Source organism: Ochotona princeps, chromosome 17 (genome assembly GCF_030435755.1).
Source record: "Ochotona princeps isolate mOchPri1 chromosome 17, mOchPri1.hap1, whole genome shotgun sequence".
Classification (NCBI taxonomy): Eukaryota; Metazoa; Chordata; class Mammalia; order Lagomorpha; family Ochotonidae; genus Ochotona; species Ochotona princeps.
Window position 1 is genome coordinate 13,151,544 of NC_080848.1, and position 27,241 is coordinate 13,178,784.

A 27,241-nucleotide genomic window follows, 5' to 3' on the forward strand; every position below is an offset into this window, starting at 1 on the left:
CCTGGCCTGCTAGCGGGGGAGGGTATGTAGGGGGAGCGGGCAGGGTTTGCCCAGTCACTATCTCCAAGCATGTGTTCTGCCACGTGCCTGCCTTAAAGATTCCCAGAAGCCCCTGCTCCCACACCAACCGCTTCCTTACCAGAACAGCATCTACCCCCTGCATAAGCATGGGCAAAGATACCCAAGCAAGGGCGCCCAACAGAGCATGCTGAGACAGATTCCTACTGAAGTGCCAACTTTCATGAAGTGGGGTTTGCCAGGACCACAGCCTGGTTCACGTGGGCCGGAAGCAGCTGATTCCAGCCTCAGGTACTAAGGTGGGTAGGTACAGCTGCTCAGGTCCCCACAGTCTGGAGTGAGCCCAGAGTCATGTCAGGAGGAGAAGGCAGCCTTCCCCAGATGTAACAGAACCACCATCACCCCCTCCAGGATCAAGGAGTGGGTGGGGGCAGGGGGAGGAATCCGCCCAAAAAGTGGGGTATGTGAGATGTGGTGGTTCCTGCCTCCTCGTCCCAACGCCCAGGCTCTGCTGCCGCCCCTTCCCTGGAGGCAACCAGGTGTGGCCCTGGATCCAGGGAGGAGAGGGTGGCGACTCCATTCCTGGGGTACTGGGCTGGGCCAGAGGGGACAGGAAGCAAGGACACCGGGGATTGTCTCTCGCAACCGCAGCCCAGCCCCAGTCCGGGAGGAAGTTGTGCCGGGCTCTCTCCGCTGCTGCTTCCCTCGCTATATTGTTCAACAGGAAACAAGGCAGTGCTGGAGCCGGGCGGCGGAGGAGGCAGCCCGAACTCCGGGCCCCCGCGCGCGCCTGCCGGGCCAAGTGAAGACGAGGCAGACCAGCGGAGCCCCGAGGTGGGGGGGCCGCCGAGCGGCGGGGAAGGGTAGGGGGCGGAGAGGGCGGTGCTGAACCGAGGGGGAAGGGTCCTGCAGGTGGCTCGTCCAGTCCCTGAAGCTTCGCGGGCCGCCTCCCTTTGACGCGCTAAGGCGGGAGCTGTGTAGGGCGGGCCGGCTCCCCCTGGGGAAAGAGGGGAGGGCAAGGAGTTCCCTGCCTTGCGGGAGCGGAGAGAACGAGGCCCGGACCCCCCAGTGCAGACCTAGGATGGGCGCCTCTGTAGCTCGAGCAGCCGGGGCAGCGGACTCAGCCGCCTCCGACTCCGGCTGTAGCTCCGATACGTTCTTGAGCTCCAAGGATCCTCCTCGCTCCCCTTGGCTCCCTTTCCCTTCGCCCACTTTCCCACCCCCGGGTCGAGGAGGGAGCCAAGATACTGCACTCCAGTGGGCGTCCCTGCCGTGAGAATGCCAGGTGCATCTGGTCAGCTCCAGGACAGGACCTGGTGGAGGCAGAGATGGGCCCGGGAAGGGTGGTGCCAGCAGCCGGGCTACAAAGAATTGGTAGTTGGGATTCAGGGCGCCGATGGCCTTCGCTCAAATGACAACGCCCGATAGGACTACCAGCTTCAGGGTCCCGCGCCCAGAGCGCGCAGATGATTCCGGACAGCAAGTCCCATAGAGGGCGGGGAGGATGGGGTGAAGCGGGGGAGACGGGGGAGGCGGTTCAGGGGACGCGATCCTACCTTGCCTGCGCTGCACCCACGACTGGTCAGCGACCAGTCCCCCAAACTCCAAGGGCCCTGGCACAGGCATTGGGAATCCTCTCCACCCCTACCGGACCCTGATGCACCGGGAGTAGGGGAATAGCGCTCCTGAGTCACACTCTCCCTCTGCTTCTCTGGTCAGTTCCTGCTGCCCCGCGCGGTCTCTCCGGCCTAGCCCTCGGAACCCCCACCCGGAAGATGGAGGGGCGCTAACCCCGCAGCCAGCCGCCGGCTCCGCCCCTCCAGCCCGTGCGCTGCGGGAGGCCGGCCCAGCCCACGTGAGTGCGCTGCAGGGCAGCGGAGGAGGAGGGAGGCGGCGGGAAGAGAGGGTCTTACTCTCTAGGATGTTCGTGCCTCAGTTTACATTCCTTCCCCCATTGAGGACCACTGAGAAAGTAGAGACGGAGGGCTTCCTGGCAGATCCTGTTCTCAGGCTCCCGTAACTTCAGCGAGTTGCCGGGCTCTGGCTGCTGGGCCTCCGGGTCACCTTTGCGAGGCAGGAAAAGGGGCGGTCAGTGAGGATTTGCAGGGAGACACAAACGCTGCCTGGACCCAGCAGCAGCCAGGCTGAGCCGGCAAGAGCGGGCAGGGGCGAGCAATCGCTGCATGAGAGCTTTGGGGGCTCCTAGGAATATGGCATAGGCCGTCACTGCCACTAAGCAAGTACATTCCCCAGGAGCCACTCTCACGGGCTGGGCAGGGAGCCTCGGGGCAGGTGGAGCTGCGAGGGTCCAGAAGGCGGAGGGGGTGGTGTAGGCGGAGCTTCTGGGACTGGGCTGCCGCGTAGCCACTGGGAAGAGAAACTGAGAGAACCGGTTCCCCAGCCTTGCCAACCAAGGCCCCTGCGCCTAGTCAAGGTCGGGACACCCCCTCCCCCAGGGTAGAGCACTCGAGGTCCTTCCCCAGAGCCTGCGCCCATGCTTCACCCCATGGGCCCAAGGCGCAGAGACCGAGGGCGCTGCCAAATACCTTTCCTCCGAAGGGATTCCTAATGGGCAGAGCATAGCCAGGCAGGGTTGGGCGCTTCCTAGCAGTCAGGCGGAGCGCTAGGTCTGCCCTGTCTCCTCACTTTGCGCCTACCATAGAAAGGCCATGGGAGTATAAGGTAATTTTATGCAAGTCTCTATTTTAGCTCCAGGGAAGCTAGGGCCTAACACACAAGGCTAGCACAAGATTGAGGCCGAGTGCTGGGGACCCCGCAGTGCGACGCTCGGCTTCCCGCCCCTGACCCCTGCGCTGCGTGTCCTTGCCGCCTGCAGGGAAACGCCGTGGCGACGATGGCGGCGGACGTCGAGGGCGAAGTATACGTGCTGGTGGAGCATCCCTTCGAGTACACGGGGAAAGACGGGCGCCGCGTCGCCATCCAGCCCAACGAGCGCTACCGGCTGCTGCGCCGCAGCACCGAGCACTGGTGGCACGTGCGCCGTGAACCCGGTGGCCGCCCCTTCTACCTGCCCGCTCAGTACGTGCGGGAGCTGCCAGCGCTCGGAGACCCCGCCCCCGCTCCGCCTGCGTCCCAGTTCCAGGCGGGCCCGGTGGCCCCCGAGCCGCTGACCTACGACTACCGGTTCGTGAGCACGCCGGCGCCCAACAGCTCCGCCGTCGAACCGCGAGGCCGGGCTAGCTCCTTGTGCGGTTCCGCGCGGCGCGCCGCGGCGGCCAAGCGCAGCAACTTGGCACCCAGCCTGCCTGCCAGCCTGTACCTCCGGCCTGCGGCACCCGTGCGCCCCGCGCAGTCCCTGGACGACCTGGCGCGCGTCGCAGCTGCCGCCCCGCCACCTGCCGGCCTCCTCGTGAGCGCGGGTGGCTTCAAGGCTTGCAGCGTGGCCGGCTCCTGGGTGTGCCCGCGGCCGCTGACGCGCAGCGACTCGGAGAACATCTACGAGGCCATCCAGGACGAGGTGCGCGACCCACCGCGGGAGGGCAGCCCGCGGCAGGAGGAGGTAGGCGGCCGGGAGCAGGGATTCGGGCGGGGGCGCAGCACGGCCATGGGCTTGGCCCGAGCGCACCTTCCTCACCCGGGAAAAGTGTCTGCGGGGGTCCCCAAGGGTCCGCACGTCCTTGATGAGAGCCCAGAGGTGCTCCAAGTTCAAATGGTGGCAAGCTCGCCTTGAACCCAGAGGTCTCTGCTGATCTTCACTTGGCCCACGTGGTAGGAAGAGTCACGCTGTGAGGCAGAAATGCAAATGTTCTTGAGCACAGGGAGTTTATATAATCTGCAACAACCTTGTGCCCGCGTGCGTCTCCGACACCTTGCAGCGCTCTGCGTTCCTAGATGCCCATGGGCGCGGCCTGGGCAGGCGGGGGACTGTGCACCTGCGACCTCAGGCTTTTCCCAGGAGCTGGATTCTGACAAGCTAAAGTTCGCTTCCCTTTTTTTTGACAATTTCCCACGTTTCAGTTCCTTTTTCCTAAGCTCTCGATGAGTCTGTGTCAAAAGGAAGCCTAGCTACGGTGAGGACTGTTTTTTTTTTTTCCTCTTCAGAATCCAATTGTGTTAATTTGGGAAATCTAAAATAGGGCACGTTTTAGAAACACTCTTGCGTCCTCACAATCCTCTGGGCGGCCCGAGTTTCTTGGGCAAATCTTCCCTGCCGGGGCAGCCCTGACCTAAGTGGGCAGCCAGCCTTCTTGGCCCGTAAGCCCCTCACTGCCGGGGGACTCTGCTGTCTGGCCTGGGGCGCCTCGGGTGGCGCTCTCCGAGCCTGATGCCCGCCCCCCGTGCGGGGATGGGACCTGGGGTGCATTCGCCCAGCAGACCCCTGCCCCCTCCAGTGCCGAGTTTGCGGTTTGAACTGCACTCCGCGTGGTCACCCAGGGGCCACTGGACACCTCTCCCCAAGGCCCTGCGTCCCCGCGTTTTTGCACAGCACCAAAGAATTAGTTGTAATGGGAGTTTCGACAACAGGAGGCGCCACGACTTTGCCGGGGAGCCCTAGGGTGCGGCGTTGGGCTCCGTGTCTGCCGGACAGCCCGCCCCCTCGTGGCCAGAGCGCAGAACAGCACCTGGCGGGGCGGGGACCGCTCCGGAGCGGGTCTTGGTGATCCCAGCCACTGTCCCCGGCCGGGCAACTTCACTAAATAGGTAGTTCCATGCCCTGGCTCCCCTCCGTGTCTGGGCACTGCAGTCCTGGAGCTCTGTCCCAGAAGGTGTACACACAGAGTATGCGCTGAGGAATGGCGAGCCGCGGCAACCAGAGCTGCCACCCTAGAATCTAGAACCAAAGAGGAAGCAGCCTCCGCCTCTCTGCTGTCGGTGGTCCCTGAGAAGTCATTGAGGCTGCCAGAGTCACCGCAGGATGGTACCCTTGCCTCTATTAGCTGCAGGTGCTGGAGGGTGTATGGGAGGGTGGGGCACAGAGCATGGTGATGGTGGGTAGACCTGGATACTGGGCAGAGAGGCTCTGTTTGCTGTGTGGCTTTACCACGTCACTTCGCCTCTCTGGCACTGAACTGCACGGAATACCTGCCAGGCCCATGTGTGCTTTCAGATCTAGAGATGACGGAGGCACAGCCCCTAGCCCTCACCCTCAGGGATAGCTGCCTCCAGGGTCTGCCCAGGCTCTCTGTGACCACCTGCACTCAGGGTGCAGGGGAACAGCATGGGCTCAGGCCAAGCAGGACGCACACACTGGAGGCCTAGCAGCAGAACGTGGCACGGGGTTGGGAGTGGGCGGTGCCCTGCTGGGCAGGCCCTCGAGAGGAATTTGGACTTTAGCCTGAAGCCCTTGGAAGACTCTTAGTAGAAAAGGGTGTGGGACCAAGCAGAGAAGCCTGGGGCTAGTCCAAATGAGCAGGAGGTTGGGAAGGAAGTTGGGAAGAGCTCCAGCTTCCAGTTTGCATTCTAGGGGAGGAGCTGCAAGGGGGGGGGAGGAAAGATGGGGCTCCCTGAGTTTAGGTGACAGACAAAGGGAGGAAAGGAGGTGCCCTAGAGGAAGTGACAGCCAAGGAACATCAAGGACCAGCAGAGAGCGCTGGCCCTGGGGCCCAGAAATGGCCAAGGCAGCAGGGGTTGGAGGAGGGGGAACAGGAAGGTCAGAGGGGTGCAGATGAAGATCCAAATGTTGTGTGTAGACGCCCCCATTCCCAGGCAGGAAAGGGAGGCTGTGTGCACCCCCATGGAGACTTCCCCATGGGTGGGCAGGTACTAGGAGGGATGTATACAGGGTCTCCAGAAAGGGGTGCCTAATTGGGGTGCCACACCTGCTCAGGGCCATGGGCTACCCAAGAGAAAGGGGTCTCCTCTGGGTATAGCATTTACAGCTTGTCATTCACCAGGTCCTCACTGAGCCCCTAGTGCCTGCTGGACACCGGTGGTCCGACACAGGCCCCAGGGGGCTCACAGTCCTGCAGGCTGACCCTCGAAGGTGTTCCCCCGGGCTGAGCCCCAGCCACTGCAAAGGCAGACGTACCTACTGCCTCCTGCTGCTCCCATTTTCCTGAACAGGTTCACCGAGGTTGCATGGCTGGCAGAGGGTTACACAGCCATGGAGTGGCTATGTCCAAGTCCATTCTAGACCCCCTGACCCCAAAGCACAACCCAGCTCCCCGGCTCAGTGCCACCCTATTCCCCCCGGCCAAAATGGCACAAGCCTAAACAGGCCCACGCTCCCTCTCCTCACACCTTGTGCAGCCAGCCCAGGCAAGGCATGGACCCCAGGGCAGGAAACCTGAAGTCTAAGCCTGACTCTGTTCTCTGCAGTCTAGGGTACAGGAGAAGTAGCAGGTGGCCCAGGAGAGGGCAGAGGCCAAGGCTCAGGGGAGGGAGCAAGGGGAGAAATGTGGGATGGGCCTGGAGGACTCCCCACACCCACCCCAGGCCAAAGCCACAGGGCGCCACTAGGGCTCCTCCCCTGGGGATTTCGGGTGTGGTCATCATGCCCGCCCAGGGCTTCCAGGTGAGCCAAGTATCTGGAGTGGTGCCCGCCCCAGGGCCAGGGCATTGGCTGCTGGGAGGAGAGTGACAGCCCAGCCCTGCCTTTTCTCCTGCAAACAGCCCAGGAGGTGCCCACCTGCGTTGCCTCCTGGCCTGGAAGCAGCCCCAGGGCCTCCTGGCTTCTTCCTCCGCTGCTGGGAACCGTGAGTGACCCCTGCTGTGGGATTGGAACCCCTGTGTGGTGGTGTTGGGGAATGGGACGTGTAACAGCATTTGCCTTCTCTGTCCCCTCCCTCGTGACTCTTCCTCTGCCTCCCCATCCTTTCCTGTTCTCTCCTTGAAGCTCCCCAGCGACCCCTTTTTGCTGGGTGCCAGGTTTGGCACCTATTTCCTGGAAGCAGCTCCCAAGGCCACCCAGATCCACTGTGATTGCTGTAAAAATCTGGCCCCAACATAGATTCACCTTGGGATCCCCTTTCTGAGCCAGCCAGGGGATTTCTGTAAGAGCAGGGAGCTAAAACTCTAGTGGGTCCCCTTCTACTCCTCTTTCCAAGGACTCCACCCCCACTCAGCTAGGGCAGCAGGCCCCTGGGTGGCCCTGCCTGTTTCTCCACACCTGGCCTGACTTTTCCCTCCCTGTGACTCACCTGCAGTCCGAGGCTGACCCAGGTGCCTGCAGCCCAGCCCCTGACTTGGCCCGTGAGAGAGCAGGTGCTTGGGTACTCTCCCCTCACCACCACCATCCACAACCCCGCATTCCTGGCCACTGCTCCCAACCATGGGCTTCATCATTCACCTCTTGGCTCCTGGTTCCTTTCAATCCCTCAGACCTCCTGCAGGGGGGCCCAGGAGCTGCCCCCCAGCCCCCTCCCTCAGTGACTGTCCTAGCGGGAGGGAAGGGGCATCGATGCTAAATGCCAGTGCCTGGCAGTTGGTGCCGGCCTGGGACACAGGGCAGCCCTAAATCTTAAACCGGGCTGGCAGGTGAGTGGGCATGTGGCCAGGGCTGGGCCTGGAAGCAAGAGCTGATGACCCTTGGTTGGTGGTGTCTTGGGGAAATGGGGCCCCCAGGAGGGGATGTGGGGCGCAGGGACTCTGGAAATGTTGCTAAATTCCTGAGAGACTGCTTCAAAATCAAGGAAAGGGGTTTCCAGAGCCGCTGCCTTGGTGAGGTAGGGCCTGCAGGAACCCCTGTGCAGCTTAGTCCTGGGCTCCCAGGAGAGCCCACCCTGCAGCCTCTCCTGCTTCTGACTTGAGATTAATCATCAGGCATGAAAATGAGTGGTTTGGGGTGGGGAGGTGTCCCAGGCTGGGCCTCCATGTCTGCCCTGGGGACTGGACTGACTGATTTGTTCCAGAAGCCTGCACACCCTCCCCCCCTTTGCCACCTCCCCGCAGGCTTCTCTGTTCCTTGTCACAATCCTGACACTCCCTGACCTGTTTAAATATGTGAATTACCTTCCCCCAACAAGAGTAGCCTTACTGTAACTATGTGGATGAGAGGACACAGCATCAGCTTAGTGAGCGTGAACATTTCACCTTCCTTTCATTGGTTGTGCTTTCCTGGCCTTACGTGATGGGGACTTAACTCCAAGGACATCACAGCACACTGAGCGTTGTGAATTCTGCTGTTCACTTCCCATGTTCATTCACTCAGTAAATAGTTGATGCTTTTCTGGGCACTGGAAGGCAATGAAAAGTAAGTTTAGCGCCAGCCATCGGGTAACTCACAGTCCAGAAGGAGAGGACCAACCCGTCTGTGTGTGGGCACTGTGGAGAGGACGTTAGAGGAGTATGATTTTTAAAAATTTTTTAGTATTTATTTATTTTTATTGGAAAGGCAGATTTACAGAGAAAAGGACAGAAAGAAAGATCTTCTGTCTGCTGGTTCACTCCCCAAGTGGCTGCAATGGCAAGAGCCAGGAGCCAGGAGCTTCTTCTAGGTCTCCTATGTGGGTGCAGGGTCCCCAGGGTTTGAGTTGTCCTCCACTGCTTTCCCAGGCCACAAGCAGGGAGCTGGATGGGAAGTGGAGCAGCCAGGACACAAACGTGCCTATGTGGGATCCTGGCATTTGTGAGGGGACAATTAGCCAATGAGCCATCACGGCAGCCCATAACTGAAATCTTAAGCATTTTCATTTAATAATTGTGTTTCCTAGTCCCTCTGTCACCTTGACAGTCTTACATCTTCTTTAACTATGTAATATGCTTACAACTCCTTTAAAAAAAATCAAAGCAACTTCCTTTAGAAAGTAAGTGGTAGGGGCCCGGCGCAGTAGTGTAATGGTTAAGAACCTTGCCTTGAACACGCCGGAATCCCATATGGGATCCAGCAGCTCTAATCCCGGCAGCTCCACTTCCCATCCAGCTCCCTGCTTGGGGCCTGGGAAAGCAGTCAAGGACGGCCCAAAGCCTTGGGACGCTGCACCCGCGTGGGAGACCCGAAAGAGCTCCTGGTTCCTGGCTTCGGATTGGCTCAGCTCTGGCCATTGTAACCATTTGGGGAGTGAACCATCGGACAGAAGATTTTCCTCTCTGTCTCTCCCCCTCTCTGTATATCTGCCTTTCGAATAAAAAAAAATTAATGTGTAAAAACAAAAGAAGGAACAAAGGGAGAGTGGGAGGGAGGAGTGAAATCCTGGCACAGCCCGGTTTCCTGGCCATGTTCTCCCGCAGCTCCCAAGTTGCCACTTTGATTCACTCTCTTTACTCTCTCTCTAGCCCCAAAGATGCAAACATGTCAGGATTAGACACCTTCTGCCCTGGGCCGCTGCTCACACAAAGGGGGTCCTCTGGACGGACTTCCCAGCGGCCAATTTGATGGAACGGTGTCTTGGAGATGGTACCTGAGACCAGGTGTCGCCTCCTGGCAGCTGCCGGCCTGTTTACCTGTTGCAGAGATGCGTAACCGTAACAGCCTCCTCACTCTGCTTCAGTGACATTTGCACTTTTTCTCACCTCTTGCTGTTACTCCCAATGTTGTAGGAAATAATAATCCCTTGGGTCTGTCATCGTGGCATCCCATGTTGGAGCACCAGTTTCAGTCCCGGCCGCTCCATTTCTGCTCCAGCTCCCTGCTGATGCACTTGGGAAAGCAATGGAAAATGGCTCAAGTACCTGGGCCTCTGGGCCCACAGGGGGAACTGGATGAAGCCGGTGCAGCCTGGTCCAGTCCTGGCTGTTGTGACCAGGGAAGTGAAGTTGTGGATGAAAGATATTTCCCTTCTCTCTCTGTCTCTCTCCTACCCCACTCGACCACCCCCCACAATAGCACTTTGCCTCTCAAATAACTAAAACAAGTCTTTAAGAAAAAAGGAATAATCTTTTTATCCAATACGGAGCCAAAAAATGTTGATCTAGGTTCAGGGTCCAGAGTGAATGACAGCTTTCTGATAGGCATCACCAAATTACCATCCACAAGCCTATGTCAGTTTGCTCCCACTAACGCAGCCTGGCCACCAAGAGGGCCAAATCATTATTCTCAATCAGGCTGACCAAGAAGCATGCAGGGTCATCCAAGAGTCACTGGGGTTGGTCTGGCTTCTGCCAGCAAGGGTGACATCCTCCCGTGCTTGTGGTCCTGTTGGTCTCTCTCTTCCTGTAAATACTCAGCTTGTAGCTTTCTCCCGTTGTTCTGGTGGTTTTTGTTGTTTTATTTTTGTCTTACTAAGTTCTAGAAGCTTTTCCTGAATTAGCAAAATTAAGCCTTGGCCTAGTCTACAACTTGTATCCCCTCTCCGCAGCTGACTTGTGATGTTGCTATTAGTACTGTTTTGCCACACAGAGGTTCTCAAAAGGACTCCATCTAGTTTACAGCTTTTGGATTTTGAGTTTTTGCTATATACCATGAGTCACTTAACAATAGGGAGACGTTCTGAAAGATGTGTCATGGGACAGTTTCATTGTTCTGTGAAGGGAATGGTGACTTAGTGGTCAGAGGTCAGCCACTTTCTGTGAACTCCTGGTGTAGTCAAGAACCTGGCTGAGCAGGATGCAGCAGAGGCCGTGGCCAACAACGCACAGCAAACCATCTCACAGCCGACTTCTTTTCTTGTGAATAGGAATACACTCTAAAAGAATGGTAGAAAGTATAGGATGAGGATCAATGTCTTGGTAGCCGGCTAAGCCATCACTTGTCACACCAGCATCCCATATCAGTGCCCAATGCAAGCCCCTGCTGCTCTGCTTCTGATAATCTCCCTGCTAATGTACCTGGGAAAGTGATGAAAGGTGGCTTAATTGTTTGGGCATTGCCACCCACATGGGAGATCTGGAAGAAACTCCTGGTTTCAGCATTGCCCAAATAAAGCAATAAATGTTAATATAAATATATATACAGGATAGCAGATACATAAAGCAGTGGTAGATTGCATCTTGTCCTGGTCTGGGACTGCATCCTGTTAGTAGTTGTCTGTACTCACTATCGATTGGCGACACAGCAGGTGTATTCCCAGCATGGTCACCCCAGGGACTCCATACAGGCCAGGTGATGGGAATAGCTCAACTCCATTTTTTTTTTTAAAGATTTATTCAGCTTATTACAAAGTCAGATATACAGAGAGGAGGAGAGACAGAGAGGAAGATCTTCCATCTGATGGTTCACTCCCCAAGTGGCCACAATGGTTGGAGCTGAACCGATCCGAAGCCAGGAGCCAGGAACTTCTTCCAGGTCTCCCATGTGGGTGCAGGGTCCCAAGGCTTTGGGCTGTCTTCAGCTATTCCCAGGCCACATGCAGGGAGCTGGATGGGAAGTAGAGCTGCTGGGATTAGAACCAGCGCCCGTATGGGATCCTGGGGCGTTCAAGGTGAGGACTTTAACCACTACGCTATAGTGCCGGGCCCCTCAACTCCATTTTAATCTGTGGGCCCACCACCGTGTGTCTGTCAATGGAAGCCTGCTGAGCATGCATATGACTATGATGTGTCTGTGTTGATTTTCTCCTCTTGGTGTCATTTTCTTATGTTTAGGTCTCTGATCCTGGGGTTGGCAGCAGGTGGTCCCAACCCTTTCCTTTTCCCTGACCAGCCTGCTCCCTGTGTGGCCTGGCAGCCATGGCTGTGGTTGCTGCCCGTGAGCTGTGGGAGGTGCAGGCCCCAGGAATGACCCTGAGATAAGTGGGAAGTTGGGGGTGGAGGAGCAGGAAGGGCAAGTGTGTTCCCAGGTGAGCGATAATGAACTTCAGACAGCTATAACAGTGAGGATGGAGAAGAGTGAAAACGGGGGAGGAAGTTGGTTTGCTTTTGATTTTGGTTGACTTTCATTATGAGATTTTTCAAACATGTAGAAAAGTAAAAAGAATCTTTTACGAACTTTTTTTAAAGGATTGATTTATTTGAAAGGAAGAGTTAAAGAAGGAGAGGAAGGAAAGAAGGCAGAGGAGAGCTTGGATCCTCTGGGTCCCTCACCAAATGGCCAAAGCCAAGAGCCTATGTCTTCATCTGGATTTCCCACTGGGTGGCCAGGAGTCCAACTGCTTAGCCATCCTCTGTTGCCATCCCAGCATTAGCAGGTGGCAACTTAACCCACTGTGCCGTAATGTGGGCCCCTAAAACCTATTTTTAAAACAATTATCCCTGGGCCTGGAACAGTAGCCTAGTAGCTAAAGTCCTCACCTTGCAAGCGTTAGGATCCCATATGGGCACTATTTTGTATCCCTGCAGCTCCACTTCCCATTCAGCTCCCTGCTTGTGGCCTGGGAAAGCAGTCAAGGACAGCCCAAAGCCTTGTGGCCCTGCACCCACATGAGAAACCCAGAAGAGGTTTCAGGTTCCTGGCTTTGAATCAGTGCAGCTCTGACCACTTGGGGAGTGAATCAACGGATGGAAGATCTTCCTCTCTGTCTTTCCTCTCTGTATATCTGACTTTCCAACAAAAATAAAATAAGTCTTTTAAAAAAATTATCCCTTAGTGCTGGCACTATGGTCCAATTGGTTAATCCTTTGCCTGCAAGCCCCTGCAAATACCTACAATCCCACATGGACGCTGACTTGTGTCTTGGATGCTCTACTTCCTAGCTGTTTTAGGAGAATTCCCCCATGATCCCTTGCTTCTGGCAGGTCTCAGTGACCCAGGATGCATTTGGTTGTCTGTGTAGTGTTCCCCAACCTCACCCCTTTCCTGCTGCCATGACAATTACACAAGTTACAGAAAATGGAAAGAGACAGGGCTCTTGGTTCCCCTGGTCCCCTGGCCCCTGTGTTACTCATGAGGCCCCCGTGGAGCTGAAAGCTTAGTGGGCCAGACTGTCAGGACATGGTGACCACTGAGTCCAAGGTGACTTATGTCCCTGCTTCAGCAAGAGGTGATTTGCAGATGAAAGAAAGAAGGAGCGATAAGGTGGCTTTGATTTTCATCATGGAGCTTACAGGGTGGACAAAGGTCCCATGGGGGCCAGCCTGGAACCAGAGCCTAGAGGCTGCACTGAATACATGCTGCATACCTGACCAGGACAAGAGCGCCAGGTGGGGGCCAAGGCCCGGCTATGAAGACAGGGGACTTTCAGAGTAAGCCTGGGACAGACGTAAGCCAGAAGGGCAGACTTGTCCTCCAGGAGGCTGGGGACCCTGAGAGTAGTGGTCACTGTTCCAGTGAGATGGGAGGGAGAAGCAAGCTGAAACTGGTGTTACAGGGAGTGCCAGGTGTGTGCTGTTTCTTCTAAAGGCCCAGAGAGATTTGAGGTGAGGCTGCTTCTGAACTAGTGGGGTTCCCGTAGCCAGGTTGGAGAGCTTGGTATAAAGGGTCCTTGTGCCCCAGCTGGGGGAGGAACGCTGGTGCAGGCTGTGGGTAGAAGATGATGCACCCTCCTCCACCCTCAGTCACACTTTCCCACCTCCCTAGGCCGGCTCCCACTGGGGCATCCGCTGGCTAGGAGGGGCCACCTCCACTTAGAGCATGAACCCCAGTGGTGGGATGGGAGTGGGGCGGGGAGGAGGGTGACTACCTCAGAACACAAGTGGGGGGAGCTGGTGACAGGCCCTACCCTACCATAGCACCCTGGGGATGCTGGCCCAGCAAGCAGTGAACTCCCCAGAGGCTCCCTCCCCGGAAGTCAGAAAAGCAGAAGAGCCACTCTGCTGTCTCCTGCCTCCCCCCCCACACACACACACAGGGAAACTGTGGCCTGGGGGCGCAGAGGCCAGAAACTCCCGTGTCCATGTAGGAGGAGGAATCTTCAGAATGCCAGCTCTGTTCTTTTCCAATGTGTCTGTCACCAACAGCTGCCAGATTAGGCGCCTCGCCCTGCACCTGCTTCCTAAAGCACACTGAGCTGTGGCTGCCCAGCTAAGCCCCCGGGAGCCCGCTCAGGGTCCACCCACCCTCAAAGGACTGAGCTCCCCTGGACTCCTCCCAGCATCCTGCAGTGACTTCATTTCTTTCCCCCATCATAATCCGCTGGTGGACATGCAGCTCTGGGCTGCGCCCAGCCTCTGCCCTGGAGAAGGTATGGCCGTAGTGTGGACAGATTGAGCTCCTTGAAGCACTCAGGTCATGGTCCTTCTGGCCCTTGCTCCGCCCAGCCTGGTGACACAGCACTGGCAGTGAGGCCACAGGGAGGTCATATCCCCTTGTCAGCCCCCCTCACCATTTCCTAGTTTGGGGGGAACTTCCTTTGCCTTTAGTCCCCCAAGGATAGAATTTCCTTACTGCACCTGCATCTGCCACAGCTCTTCCTCTGGTGGTTTCGGAGAGAAGGCCCGAGGACAGAGACGGGACAGATGTGATTAAGATGCACAGCTGCTTTGTTTGGGTAGCACCTCTTCCTGAGGGGTGAGGGTGTGGTTGAGGGAGGAGGACCCCACTGGGGAGCTGCTGTGGTTGTCACCTCCTCCCTCTGGGGGAGGGGAGGCGCAGCAGGCCTGCAGCCTCTTTCTGTAGCCATAGCAGGTAGGAGGCCTAGGGGTTTGCTCAGTCCCTGCTCCATGGGGCTGAAGCTCACTGAAAAGCCCCAGATATGGGGTTTGGGCCTCTTTCTAGAGAAGAGGAGCCAGCCCCGTTGTCCGTATCCCACTGCACGGCAACACTGAGGGCCTGGCGTCCCGCACCTGTCCTCTTGTCCCCTCCCCCACCCAGCTCCTGGCTGCTGGCCCAGAATTTCCGGCTACTCTGGAATTTTCAGCAGCTCTTCCTGTTTCCTGGGCCTGGTTGCAGTCTTGCCTGGTGACCTCTGTGTGTGTGTGTGTGTGTGTCCCTAGTTTCAGGGCGGGGAGGGTGTGATGTGTCATACGTGTGACAAGGATGAGACCTCTGGGTTTCCCTCCTGCTCTCCACCCTTGACCTCTCCAGGGATTGCAGTCAAGGTAACACGAGAGCTTTTGAGGGCATAGTAGGGCACAGCCCTGCTCTGACGTCTCAGTGCCACAAGTCCCACACCAGGCTTTACTTTGCCCCGAGCTTGGGGGAGGGAGGAAGTGTGAGAAGAAAGGAGAGACCTCCATGCAGGGCACTGAGGGGAGGTAGCTGATGCCTGGCCCCCTTCTCTGGGTCCCTGGAGAACAGGCAGAGGCACGGTTATGGCACACCTCTTGTCCCCCCCGGGAGAGGGTACATGTGTCGTGGTGACCAAGCTTGGATGAGACAGAGCCAGGCGGGCAAACAGTGGTGCGGCAACGGTCCCTCCTGCCCTCCAGGTGCCTGGGATGATCTAGACTCTGGCCCCTCTGACACCATATCGGCCCATACTCCTTCCTGTCCGCCAGCCCCTCCTCTGCCCCCCAGACTTCCTCTTCCCCAGCACATCCTCCTGGGCCATAGGAGAGCTGACAGCCACCCATTGTCCTGTTTCCGCCCAGGGCAGCCCCAGTCCAGCCATCAGCTTCTTGCCTTGGGTCCTGCCCCACTCGGGACAGCCTCCCCATCCGTGAGCCTAGGCTAGGAAGGGACCCAGTCTCTGCACAGCTCCCGACCCAGTCCGCTGCTGAGGTTCGGAGCTTGTCTGTAAGCAGAGCCCCACATAGGACAGTCAGGGTAGTCCCAGACACTGAACCTCCCCCCTCCCCGTCGCCCCACAGGCCCGCCACAGGCAGCACTTCCGCAGCCCCACAGGAAATGGGCTGGCGTTGCAGCTACCCGCCATCTCGAGGCAACTTCTTGTTTCCCTGTTGCCCTTTGGTAGCCCTGGGGTTCTGCCCCCTTGGCTCCACCCCTGAGACGTTCCCAGGGTCCAGTCCCAGCAGCTCAGACTGGACAGGATGGTGGACGTGATTGCCAAACTGACCAGGAGGCAGAGTCGGACCCTGCGGGCACAGGTAGGGGACCCTGGTGTTTCAGTGGGGGAGAGAGGCACTCTGCCTCTGCTGAGGGGCGCCCAGTGAGCTGGGGCTCCTCCTTTCTCAGCTCTTTCCTGTGAGATGATGCTGACGGAACCTTAGCTTGGGGCACAGATGAAGAGGGACTGGGAGTAAAGGGGGAGGAGCAGAATGAGCCAGTGTGGGAGGCTGTAGCTGGTGACAGCCAGGGCCCCACACGGCTCTGGTCCCCAGCGCCAGGGCAGAAGGCCGGTCACTTCCTCTGTTCCACTCGGTGCCCCTGGGTCTCTGGCGTACCAGTCCCCAGCCCTCTGTACCCTCTGCGCTGCAGGCAGCCCCTCTGGGCCTCACCCAGTGGAGAAAGGCTGGAAGCCCTGTTGCAACCCCACGAAGACCAGAGGAGGGCCTGTCCCCAGTTGGACCCCGGGAGGCTCTGTCAGGAGGTGGGGGACAGCAGCTCTCTCTTAGCACCAGCTAGGTTCTGCCTTTAAGAGACCTTGGGGATGCTGCTGTTGAGCCAGGTCATGGCCCCAATGGGGCTGACTGGAAGCATGTCTAACGCAGCCATTTTCCTCTTCCCACCGCCTCCCCCGTGTTTTCTTTGATGTTCTTGACCAGAGCTCTCGCTGGTGTCTTTGGTGTTGTCCCATGTGTCTGTGGCTGCAGGCTGGCATGGGATTGACCGTGCGTTCAAGCAGCAGGTATTTTGGGACATTGGTGCACCTGCTGGGAGGCAAATGATGTGAGCTCCGTCCTCTGGCTGTTGTCCTCAAGAAACATCTGTGTTTGGGGGCAGGTGGGTGGGCAGCAAGCCCACGTCCAGGGCAGAACAGACTCTTCCAGAGCAACAAACAGGGTACCAGCAAGTTCACTCTCTCTCCAGGGAGTCTTGGGCTCTGGGTATGGGCAGGTGTAGGAAGGAAGGGGATGAGAGAAAGGATCACATCTGGAGGCCATGGCCAGAGTGAAGACATCTTTTGTGGTAGGGACAGCGGAGCAGCCTGGGGCAGTCGGGGTACAGAGCTGCTCACCTGGGGGTTGGGGCAGAAAGGCGAGGTGGGGTGAAGGGTCCTGCCTCAGGTGCACAGGAGCCGGGGCTGGGAGGTGGCAGGGACCCATCCCCTGCGTTCCTGAGGTCTGGCTGCCCTGTGGAAAGCTGCAACACCCCTTCTCTGATGACATCTGCTGTGACTCTTAGCACTTGTGCTGAAACTCACCTCCACCACTGCCACTGGCTTTTGGTTTTGTCTTAAGATTTTTTTATTTTATTTATTTGAAAGAGCTACCCAGAAAGCGAGACAGATCTTCCAGCCTGGTTCACTTGCTAGATGTCTGCAACAGCCATTGACAGGCTTGAGCAAAGCCAAGAGCCAGGAGCTGCTTCCAAATCTCCTGCATGAGGGCCGGGCTCCAGGCACTTGGGCCATCTTCCACTGCTTTCCCAGTTCGTTAGCAGGGAGCAGGGGCAGAAGGGGAGCAGCAAAGCAGAGCAGCCGGAACTCCCCTCGGCACCCGCACAGGCAGTGGTTTTACCCACTGTGCTGCCACACCAGCCTCTGCATGCACATTCAGGGGCTCGCCCCACTGGGAGCAGGACCCGTGTCCGTCCGTTCACTGCTGCACCTGCGAGGCTTGGCACAGAGCAGGCGAATGACTATTGCATCGATAAAGACTAGCTTAGGTACCTGCTAAAGACCGGCAGAAAGAACAACTTAGAGTGAGTCATGCTTTTCTTCTCAACAGTGTCACTAGAGCAATATCAAAGGAAAAAACTATTGTACAAAATTTGGAAATTGCCAAAGAGGTTTAAAGAAACAAAACAGAACTAAACAAAAATATAGTGCTACTCAGGGAGGACCCTGTATCAGCATTTTAGATTTCCAAAAACACAAAATTGCAACTATGCTAAGTTTGCCATTTTCTTAATTTAAAAAATATTTTTTAAATATTTATTTATTTTTATTGGAAAGTCAGATATACAGAGAGGAAGATCTTTCATCTGCTGATTCACTCCCCAAGTGACTGTGATGGCCAGAGCTGAGCCAATCCAAAGCCAAAAGCCAGGAGCCAGGAGCTTTTCTTGGGTCTCCCATGGGGGTGCAGGATCCCAATGGTTTGGGCCATCTTTAACTGCTTTCCCAGGCCGCAGGCAGGGAGCTGGCTAGGGAGCAGGACCACTGGGATTAGAACCAGTGTCCGTTGGGATACCGGACATGCAAGACAAAGACTTTAGCCGCTTGGCTACTGCACCAGGCCCTAAATTTTTTAAAGATATTTTTTAATTGGTAAGGTTTTACAGCAAGAAGGAAAGACAGAGAGGAAGATCTTCCATCCATTGGTCCACTCCCCAAGTGGCCTCAATAGCCAGAGCTGAGCAGATCCAAAGCCAAGAGCCAAGAGCTTCTTCTAGTTCTCTCACTTGGGTGCAGGATCCTAAGGTTTTGGGCTGTCCTCCACTGCTTTCCCAGGCCATAAACAGGGGGCTGGAAAGAAAGTAGAGTAGCAAAAAAAAAAAAAAAAAAAAAAAAGAAGAAGAAAGTAGAGTCGCTGCAATATGAACTGGTGCCCATATGGGGTCCCAGCTCATGCAAGGTAAGGACTTAGCCATTGGGCTACCACACCAAGCCCATAAATCTTTTTTTTTTTTTTTTTTTTTTTTTTTTTTTTTAAGGAAGAAAGGAAGGTCTTATTTTCTGCACCTCTTCCACTGCTGGCATTAGGTTAAGCAGTAGCTTGTTCTATTATGAGCCAAGGACAGAGGCTCGATGCAGTGGGCACCCTGCAGAAATCTCAGGAAAAGCTAGAACTTGGTATTCCGTTGCCTGAAGCAGCCTGGTGAGATGGGGGTGGGGCCAGGCCTGGGCCAACTTCAGGTGAGTCAAGGAGAAGGTGGGGACCCCTGGCAGCTACCGGAGCTCAAGTTCAAGGCTGGGGCAAGGAGTGGCAGGAAGTAGGGCAAATCTCAGGCAGGAATTAGGTACTCAGCAGTGCCTGGTTTAAGGGCTTAGACTTTGTCCTGCAGCCAGCAAGCAGCCATGAAGTGTGAACATCAGAGGTTGAGGGGGGCCCTGGTCAGAGCATGAGAGGCACGGCCAAGCTTGGAGTCGGGGGTGGGGAGGGGTAGCGCCTTTGCTTGTAACCTCTTTTCCCAGCCCATCTGGTGGTCATCCCACTCTTGTCTGGAATTCATTCTGACATCTGCAAGCCCCGTGTCCCCCTCCCCAGGAAGTTTTAGCCCCAAAGCCAGAGGGGGCAATGATGACAACCCCAGGGCTTTCTGGGTCAGGCAGGAAGGAGGGCATTCCAGCTGGAGCAGGGTCCTGAACTGAGGAAGCTGGGTCCCTGCGCCACCGTCTGGCCTTGCACCACCCTGAGAACCAATTTAGACATGCTTTATTACTGTTGGCGAATAGAGACTACTATCATCTCACCCACCCAGAGCACTAAATTCCTCAGCAAGCACTGAAGAGCATTTCTGCATTCTTCACGTTAATTTCCCTGAAGGAGCAGAGGGGAGGTTTTACCCCCCTCCGCGGGAAACTGAGGCACAAAGGTGCCGTGACTTACTGAAAGCCACCAGGTGACAAGTGACCAATGGAGATGGTGGGGCCCTGAAGCCCCACTAAGGGTTGCATGTCTCTCTCCTCTTCCTCCCGCAGGCAGACTCTCCTGAGCCAGTGTACGTCAATGTGGAGAGGCAGCCTCAGGCCAATTCTCCGGGCGCCCCTGTGGCTGCTTGCCCCAGCCAGGTGTGGGAGACACACAGGGACGCAGGCACTGGGCGCCCTTACTACTACAACCCAGACACGGGTGTGACCACCTGGGAGTCGCCCTTCGAGGCTGCCGAGGGTGCAGCCAGTCCGGCCGCATCCCGGGCCTCTGCAAGCAGCCGCGAGAGCCTGGACACTGAGTGGGACCAGTACTGGGATGAGGAGAGCCGCCGAGTGTTCTTCCACAACCCACTGACAGGCGAGACGGTCTGGGAGGACGAGCCTGAGGACGAGCCGGAGGACGAGCCCGAGATGCAGCCCTGCCTGAGCCCTGGCAGCCCCAGGAACCAGAGGGTGAGGAGTGGGGATCCCCATCTGGCTGCCTCTGACCCGCCTCCTGCTCCCTAGAGTAAGATGGTGAGGGGCGTGGCCAACAGCAGTCCTTGGCCCCCTTCCCTTGCCAAGGGGGGTGGGGCAGGTGAGGAGGTGGGGCTCTCGGGGGGCGGGGCTTCCTGTGGGAGCCTTTCTGACCCCGCCTTCGCCACAGAACCAGGAGGACCTAGGGCTGTGGGGGCAGCGGGCGTGGAGGCAGTAATGCATTCACCTTCTGTATCCACAGCCCCCAACCCCTGAGACCGATTACCCCGAGTTACTGGCGGGTTACCCTGAGGAAGACTACTCGCCTGTGGGTTCCTATGATGAGCCCTGTCCCCTCTCTTCCTTGACCACACCTCCGGGCTGGTCTTGTCATATCAACCAGGACAAGCAGACGCTCTACACCAACCACTTCACCCAAGAGCAGGTAGGGGCAGTGGCAGTGGGCCCCGTTCCTCACGGGCACTTGGGCTTGATACTCCTACGCTGAACTCCAAGGCAGCCTAAGACAGAGGTGCCAGCACCTGCCCCTCCAAGTCTCTGGTGCTACCTTGAACTCTGGTTGGAGGGAAGCCTTTTCCTCCCCTCTCCTCTCATGAGCTCTGACTGTCACTGTCCCCACAGTGGGTGAGGCTGGAGGACCAGCATGGAAAGCCCTACTTCTACAACCCAGACGACTGCTCTGTTCGGTGGGAGCTGCCCCAGGTAACCACCGGGGCAGAGAGAACTTGGGGAATGGGGAGGGGATTGTATGTGACAGGATCTTTCTCCCCACCCTGCCCAGGTGCCTGTCCCCACCCCTCGGAACACCACATCTAGCCAGAACAGTGACACCCCGGCCCAGTCCAGCCCCCCGGAGGAGAAAGTAATGGAGGGACACAGAGGTCCAGGGGGCAGGGTCGGGTGGGATGGGTCTGTCTAGGCCTTACACAAGGCTGCAGGGTTGGGTGAGGTTGGGAGACAGGAAGAAATGTCTGCTGCCCTTCCTGCAGGCATCACCCCACGACCTTCAGCCAGCAGGGTGACCATGCTGCCAGAAAGGCCTCAGTGGAGTCACAGGCCCAGCCTATGGGGCAGCTGCTGGCCCTTCTGCCCCATGGCTCACCCCCTTCCCTCTGCTCCCTCCTAGATCAAGACCCTGGACAAGGCGGGCGTCCTGCACCGCACCAAGACAGTAGACAAGGGGAAGCGGCTCCGGTGAGAGGCTGGGTCCACCCGGCCAGGGTAGGGTTGCCTGCATGAACACTGCTGCTAGGCCAGGCTCTGCCTCAGGAGATGCCCCAGGAGGGACCTGAGGCACCCAGAGATAGCATGACGCCCCGAAGGCCCCTGGCCTGGTGACCAGGTGACAGCAGCATTGGGCGTGCACCCTCCCAGTCGGGTACCCCAGGCTGTGTAGTGCAGCTTTCTGCCTGCCTTCTGGAGTGACAGGACTAAGCCCTGCCCGTTCCACTCCTCCACTCCCCCCACCTCCCACCCAGGAAGAAGCACTGGAGTGTCTCCTGGACGGTGCTGGAGGGTGGCGTCCTGACGTTCTTCAAGGACTCCAAGACCTCGGCCACAGGAGGCCTGGTGAGGCCTGGGGCCCCCCGGGGGAGCCATCCCACCTGCTCCGTGTCTAACCTGGCTTGGGAGAAGTCGGACTAGAGAGCGCAGTGCACCAGCATGGAAGGGGCTGGGCCAGCACAGGGAGGGAGGGGGAGGCTGCAGATCCCCTTCTCCCCCCCCACCCCACCTGGAGGACAAGCAGTGGGGGTCTGGGGGGCAACGGCAAGGCATGCCATAGGCATGTTGGACCTGAGGGTTCCCTGGAACCTTGTTCCCCTCTGCTTCCCTCTCCCTTAGAGGCAGGCTGGCAAGCTTTCCACCCCTGAATACACAGTGGAGCTGAAGGGGGCCTCTCTCTCCTGGGCCCCCAAAGACAAGTCCAGCAAGAAGAATGTGCTAGAGGTGAGTCAGGGAGGGGGAAGGGCCAGCCTCCAACGGGATGGGGTCCCCAGTGACTAAACAAGGGCAACAAATGTGCTTGTCAGGAAGAGAGAGAAGGCCCAGGCGAGGGGCCTCCCAGGGCCCCACCTATGACTGTCCCCGTGAGTCTTGGTTCTAAGCCACTTTTGTCCCCATCTCAGGTCTTATGTTTTGAGGCAGAACACAACAGAGGCAACCCTAGAGAACCCGTGTTGCCTGCTGCAGAGCCAGGGTTGATGCAGAGCTGCAGTTAACACAGAGCTTGTGGCGCCAGCATCCACACTGGGAGGCCTGGCTCCCAGTCCTGTTCCCCTTCTGAATTTAGATTCCTGCTTGTGTGCACCCTGGGAGGCAGCAGGTGGTGGCTAAAGCCCTTAGGCCCCTGCCCTTCGTGGGAACCCTGGATGAAGTTCCTAGCTCCTGGCTTTGGCCCAAACTCAGCCAGTTGTAGGAATCTTGGGGGTGAACCAGCAGTCAGAAGACTAATCTCTCTCTCTCTTGTCTTTTCTGAAGATTCAAAAACAAGTAGGGATGGGACCAAGGTAAAGAGGAATCGGGGCAGAGGAGGAACAGGTGCTGCAGTGGGAAGCAGCCCCGGGAGGGAATTGAGGTCTTTCCTGACCTTAGCTGTCATGGCAATGCCTGGGGTCTGCCTGTGGGCCTACAAGGCTCTGTGAGGGGGTGGGGATGCAAGGAGCTCAGGGTGTATTGCTTTCTGATGACTCATCGAGCTGCATACAGTTTCAGAAGCAGAGCAGGACTGTGAAACTGGTCTTACCCCTTGAACAACGTCTTCTTCAGGCGACAGTTTGAGTGTCAGAAGGAGCAGGTGTTTCAGTGCTGTGATGGGTCCCCCTGTAGACGGTTCTTCCCCAAGGCACCTCATGATAGAGGTCTCGGGTGGGCCTTTAGGAGGGAGCCAGAGCCATGTCTCCCAGCAAGGGCTAGAGGGAGTGGTACCCTCAGAAGCTGCCAGTGTAGTGCTTCAGGCAATCCAGGAGCTGCCTGGAGGGAGGGACAGGGCAGGGAGGGACTCCCAGCCCTGGGCGACTGCAGTGTTGTCCTCCAGGCAGAACCCGCAGGATGGTACGGAGGACTCTCCTGACCAGAGTCCCAGGAGCAGCCAGTGTGGCCAGTCCACTGTCCCATGCCCCCGGTATGATGAGGGTGCAAGTGTCTGGCAAGACGCCACGGTGCAGTACTGCAGCCAGCACTTGGAGGTGCCTTCGGCCACTCTTGGGGGAGCACCATACCCAGCCTGGCGCATGCGTAGGGTGGCCAAGCTGATGACCTGGTGCCAGCACCTGGGCTTGGGTTGTGCAGGGAATGAGCAGCCATTTCTTCTCTTTCTGTTTTAGTTTTTCTTCCAATTTTTAAAAATTTCTTATTTATTTTTATTTTATTTGAAGGCAGAGAGAGAAAACTCAGATCTGCTGGCTCAGGCACTCAAAATAGCCAGACTCAAGGGCTTGAGTCACCACCTGCTGCTTCCCTGGCCACATTGGCAAGGAGCTGGACTGGAAATGGAGCAGGACATGAGCCCTGGGCATGGGGGCAGGGGAGGAGCAGGCATCCCAAGCAGTGTTATAACCACTGTGCCAAAAACCATCTTTTCACCTTTTTCAAAAAAAAAAAAAATAGCAAGTTAAATAGTCGTCACATACAAATTTAAAGGCAACAGCCCTCTGTCTCTAGAAGTTGTCGGAGGGTCTGCTGCCTCCACCTCTCCTCGGCCCTTGGGGCAGGGTGGAAAGAGCTGCAGCCCGTCCCCTGCAGGGCCCGTGAGCTGCCCACGCCCCCTCCAAGTCCAAGAGGGTCTGGGGCATACAGCCTCCTTGTAGCACTGTGTCCTTGACCTCCTTGAGGTGGGGCTACAGGCTCTGGGTGTGGGGACAGCCTCTGGGCCCCTGGTGTATCTGGGGGTGGAGGAGTGGGCCCTTGCCTTCTCCCACATCAGCAATCTGCATCCGGGTCCCCTTTGCTGGTGTTTTATTCACCACAGTCCCAGTGGCCAGGGGTGCCCACCCCTCAGGCAGCGTCTCTCTCTTAGAGCCCCATGGGCCTGTGGTCGGAGGGAGACCTACCCAGGTGGCCGGTTCACCGCCAAGTAGGGTGTGGCATGGGCAAGTGCAGACAGTGGAGCCATCTGTACACAGAGATGCCCTCCCCCAAGGCCTGGGCTGAGGCCCTTGTGCCATTAGATGCCACCCACCCATGCTGCCCTTAGCTGTCTCCCTGGGGCAGACCCAGAGAGCCAGGCTGACTGAGTGACTTGTTTCTCTCCAGCTGCGGAGCCGTGATGGCTCAGAATACCTGATCCAGCATGACTCGGAAGCCATCATCAATACCTGGCACAAGGCCATCACCCAGGGCATCCAGGAGCTGGTAAGCAGAGTCCCGGGGACTTCCAGGCTGGGGGAGGGGGTGGCTAGCAGGGAGCTCCATGACCCTGGTGGGGAAGTGTGTCCCCGTGGGCATGGCAGCTCCTCTGAGCCCACCCTACTGGTGGATGAGAACACAGCCTAGGGGTGTAGCCCCAGCTGGAACAGCAGAATGAGAACAGAGATGCCAGAGTCCACGTGGGGAGGCAGAACTCAGAGTGGGGGGAGAGCTGAGGAAACCTTAACAGAGGGGCCAGGGAAGGACAATGGCTCAGGTCACTAAGGAAGGGATGGTCAAGATCACCAGGGAGGTGGACCCTGGGGGGAGGGAAGGGCTGCTCCTTAGGGGAGGGGTGGAGATTGGGCCCAGTATAGGAAAGAAAACTGTGTCTGGGGTCCCTGGCCCAGCCAGCATCCTGGAAGGGCTGCAGGCTATCTCTGGGTGATCCCAGTCCACAGACTTGGCCCCAGAGGAGGGAAGCCGCAGCAGCAGCGCTGACTTTGGGTCAAATGAGCGCCTGGGGAGCTGGCAGGACAGAGAGGAGGACACGCGGTCTGGTGCAGGTGAGCTGGGGACCAGGAGAGGGGAGCAGGGCACACCAGGAGGCCCCTCTTGGGGGAGCCTCTGGCTGGGGTCTGTCGAGCCAATGCCATGGCCGCCCTCAGCCTCCGTCCTGTGTTCGCCAGCAGCAGCTGCGTCTGTCCTGAGCCCGGGAACCCTGGAGAGTGACTTGAGCAAGGTCCGGCACAGACTGCGCAAGTTCCTACAGAGGCGACCCACGCTGCAGTCGCTGCGGGACAAGGGTTACATCCGCGGTACGTGAGCGGGGACATGAGGAGGGTGCGTGTGGGGCCAGGGCGGAGGTGGGGGGTGCGGGATGGCCCTGACCAGCCTCTCCCCCAGACCAGGTGTTTGGCTGCCCGCTGGCCGTGTTGTGCGAGCGCGAGAGGAGCCCGGTGCCACGCTTCGTGCAGCAGTGCATCCGTGCCGTGGAGGCCCGGGGTATGCGTGCCGGGGAGACCCCCAGGATGGGTCAGGTGGGAGGGGACTCTTGCAGGAAGCTGCGGCTGCGGCTTTAGTCCTAACCTTGGCCCTCCGTGCCTTCCCAGGCCTGGACATCGACGGGCTGTACCGCATCAGCGGAAACCTGGCCACCATCCAGAAGCTGCGCTACAAGGTGGACCACGGTGAGGCCGGCCCCAGCACCTGCCGCTCCCACCCCACTCCCGGCCCCCCAAGTGCCGAGGGGTGTGACCTCCTTCTCCCCTCTGCTGCAGATGAACGCCTGGACCTGGAGGATGGGCGCTGGGAGGACGTCCACGTCCTCACAGGCGCCCTGAAGCTCTTCTTCCGGGAGCTGCCCGAACCCCTCTTCCCCTTCTCGCACTTCCCGCAGTTCATCGCAGCCATTAGTGAGCTCCTGGGGCAGGTGGGGTGGATGGCGTGGGTCCACCCCGCTGGCCGAACCTGCCGCTGTCACTGTACCCATTCTCGCTCGCTCTCTCCTTCCCTTCCTCGCCCAGAGCTGCAGGACCAGGCCCAGCGCAGTCGCTGTGTGCGTGACCTGGTGCGCTCCCTGCCTGCTCCCAATCATGACACGCTGCGGCTGCTGTTCCAGCACCTGTGCCGGTGAGTGGGGCCGTGCAGGGCCGGGAGGTGCCGCCTCCACCCATCCCGCAGCTCTGGGCGCTCATCCTTCCCATCCCCTGAGCAGGGTGATACAGCACGGCGAACAGAACCGCATGTCGGTGCAGAGCGTGGCCATCGTCTTCGGGCCCACGCTCCTGCGGCCAGAGACAGAGGAGACCAGCATGCCCATGACCATGGTGTTCCAGAACCAGGTGGTGGAGCTCATCCTGCAGCAGTGCGCGGACATCTTCCCACCGCACTGACCCGCCGCCCAGCCCGGGGACAGTCACTGGGGTCTGGCCACTTTGCAGCGCGGCAGAGTGTGCGTGCGCACGACCAGACTAACCAGAAGTCCTCTGGCCTCGCCCAGGGTCTGGGTCCTTCAAGGGGATAGCGGCCCCTGGTGGGCAGTTGGTGAAATGTGATTTTCCCCCTGTCAATGCAGTTGGGGACCAATCATGTGGTTCTTGATGCCAGCACTGAGGCAGAGTGCCTTCAGTGACAGCCCACGCAATGAAGAGACACTTGGAGAGTCCTGACTTGAAGCTATCCCAGAGGCCCTGTGGGCCGCACGCGGGTCATGAGGCAGCTACCGACCACCTCCAGCACCGGCCGCCGAAGCTGTGGCCGTCAGGCCTCAGGGCCGTGGCTGGCTGTGCCCCTGTGTTCCATGCCAGGATTCCTCCTGTTCCCTCAGCACGTGCCCTGCACCTGCCACCCGGCACGCACCCTTGCCACACTCAATTCCATGTTACAGAAGAGGAAACAAGTTTGCCCAGGCAGAGCAACTTTGGAGTCCAGTGGGTGATCCAAGTCCCCAGTCCCTAGCCAAGACTCTCCCTACAAAGTAGATATTGGGGGGGTGGGGTTGTGGAGGATCAGGAAGCAACCGACTCGCCCAACCCACCTCCAAGCCCCAGCAGTTCTGCTCTGGGGTGAGCATGGGGGATTAACCCTGGCAGGACCTCAGAGCCGCAGCTACTGCCGGCCATGCCCTGAGGAGATGGGAGAGTGACACAGTGTCAACAAAGCAAATGTGAAGGTGGCCTTGGGCCTCCTCCCCCCATGCCCAGACCACCTGTGGCTCTTGGCCCCCAGCCACCCCACTGCACAGCCAGTAACCACCCATATTTATTGAACGTTTGGCACCATGCCAGCATCTCGCTTGAACAGTTTTGCTCATTTCTGCCTCTACTATTTATTGCTAGTTCTGCACCCTGGGCAGGGCTACCTCATCTGCAGCCTGGCCCAGTGGGCAAGGTTGCCCCAGCTTCCCCCAGCGCCAGCCGGCTCAGAGAGGCAGAGGCCTCCTACCATGTGTCTCAGTGTTTACAAGATGTAAGCTGAGCTAACGCTGTTCAATAAAATCTGGTCTATTCTCCTACCTGGACAAATGGACTTTGAGAATGACTTCCAGGACCAGATTTGTATTTAAACTCCTCTGCCTCAACCTGGTTCCA

At 58.0% G+C, this 27,241-nt stretch overlaps 1 protein-coding gene across 5 annotated transcripts; it reads left to right on the forward strand.

The window, feature by feature from the left end:
• Positions 1–1,633: 1,633 nt before the first annotated feature.
• On the forward strand, positions 1,634–26,589 carry ARHGAP27 (Rho GTPase activating protein 27). Of its 5 annotated transcripts, none has more exons than XM_058675468.1 (17): positions 1,634–1,873; positions 2,855–3,538; positions 19,377–19,781; positions 20,047–20,229; positions 20,427–20,507; positions 20,587–20,667; positions 20,932–20,999; positions 21,284–21,374; positions 21,648–21,752; positions 24,057–24,155; positions 24,604–24,715; positions 24,839–24,967; positions 25,056–25,154; positions 25,262–25,339; positions 25,430–25,564; positions 25,676–25,781; positions 25,867–26,589. In XM_058675468.1, the coding sequence occupies exons 2-17, from the start codon at positions 2,873–2,875 to the stop codon at positions 26,042–26,044; spliced, it is 2,616 nt and encodes an 871-aa protein (XP_058531451.1). In that variant the 5' UTR covers positions 1,634–1,873; positions 2,855–2,872; the 3' UTR covers positions 26,045–26,589. The 5 variants fall into 5 exon arrangements, with proteins under 5 accessions (XP_058531451.1, XP_058531450.1, XP_058531446.1 ...); XM_058675463.1 differs by lacking the exons at positions 1,634–1,873; positions 2,855–3,538 and adding exons at positions 6,544–6,674; positions 15,481–15,717; XM_058675465.1 differs by lacking the exons at positions 1,634–1,873; positions 2,855–3,538 and adding exons at positions 6,544–6,674; positions 15,481–15,717 and having other exon boundaries at positions 24,842–24,967.
• The last annotated feature ends 652 nt before the right edge of the window (positions 26,590–27,241 follow it).

Bases quoted from the DNA above. Each gene is read 5' to 3' on its own strand.
- ARHGAP27 (XM_058675468.1), top strand. From the start codon at position 2,873: ATGGCGGCGGACGTCGAGGGCGAAGTATACGTGCTGGTGGAGCATCCC. The intron at 3,539-19,376 runs GTAGGCGGCCGG...TTCCTCCCGCAG, and splicing joins GCAGCCCGCGGCAGGAGGAG to GCAGACTCTCCTGAGCCAGT. The intron at 24,156-24,603 runs GTAAGCAGAGTC...GGGTGATCCCAG, and splicing joins CCCAGGGCATCCAGGAGCTG to TCCACAGACTTGGCCCCAGA.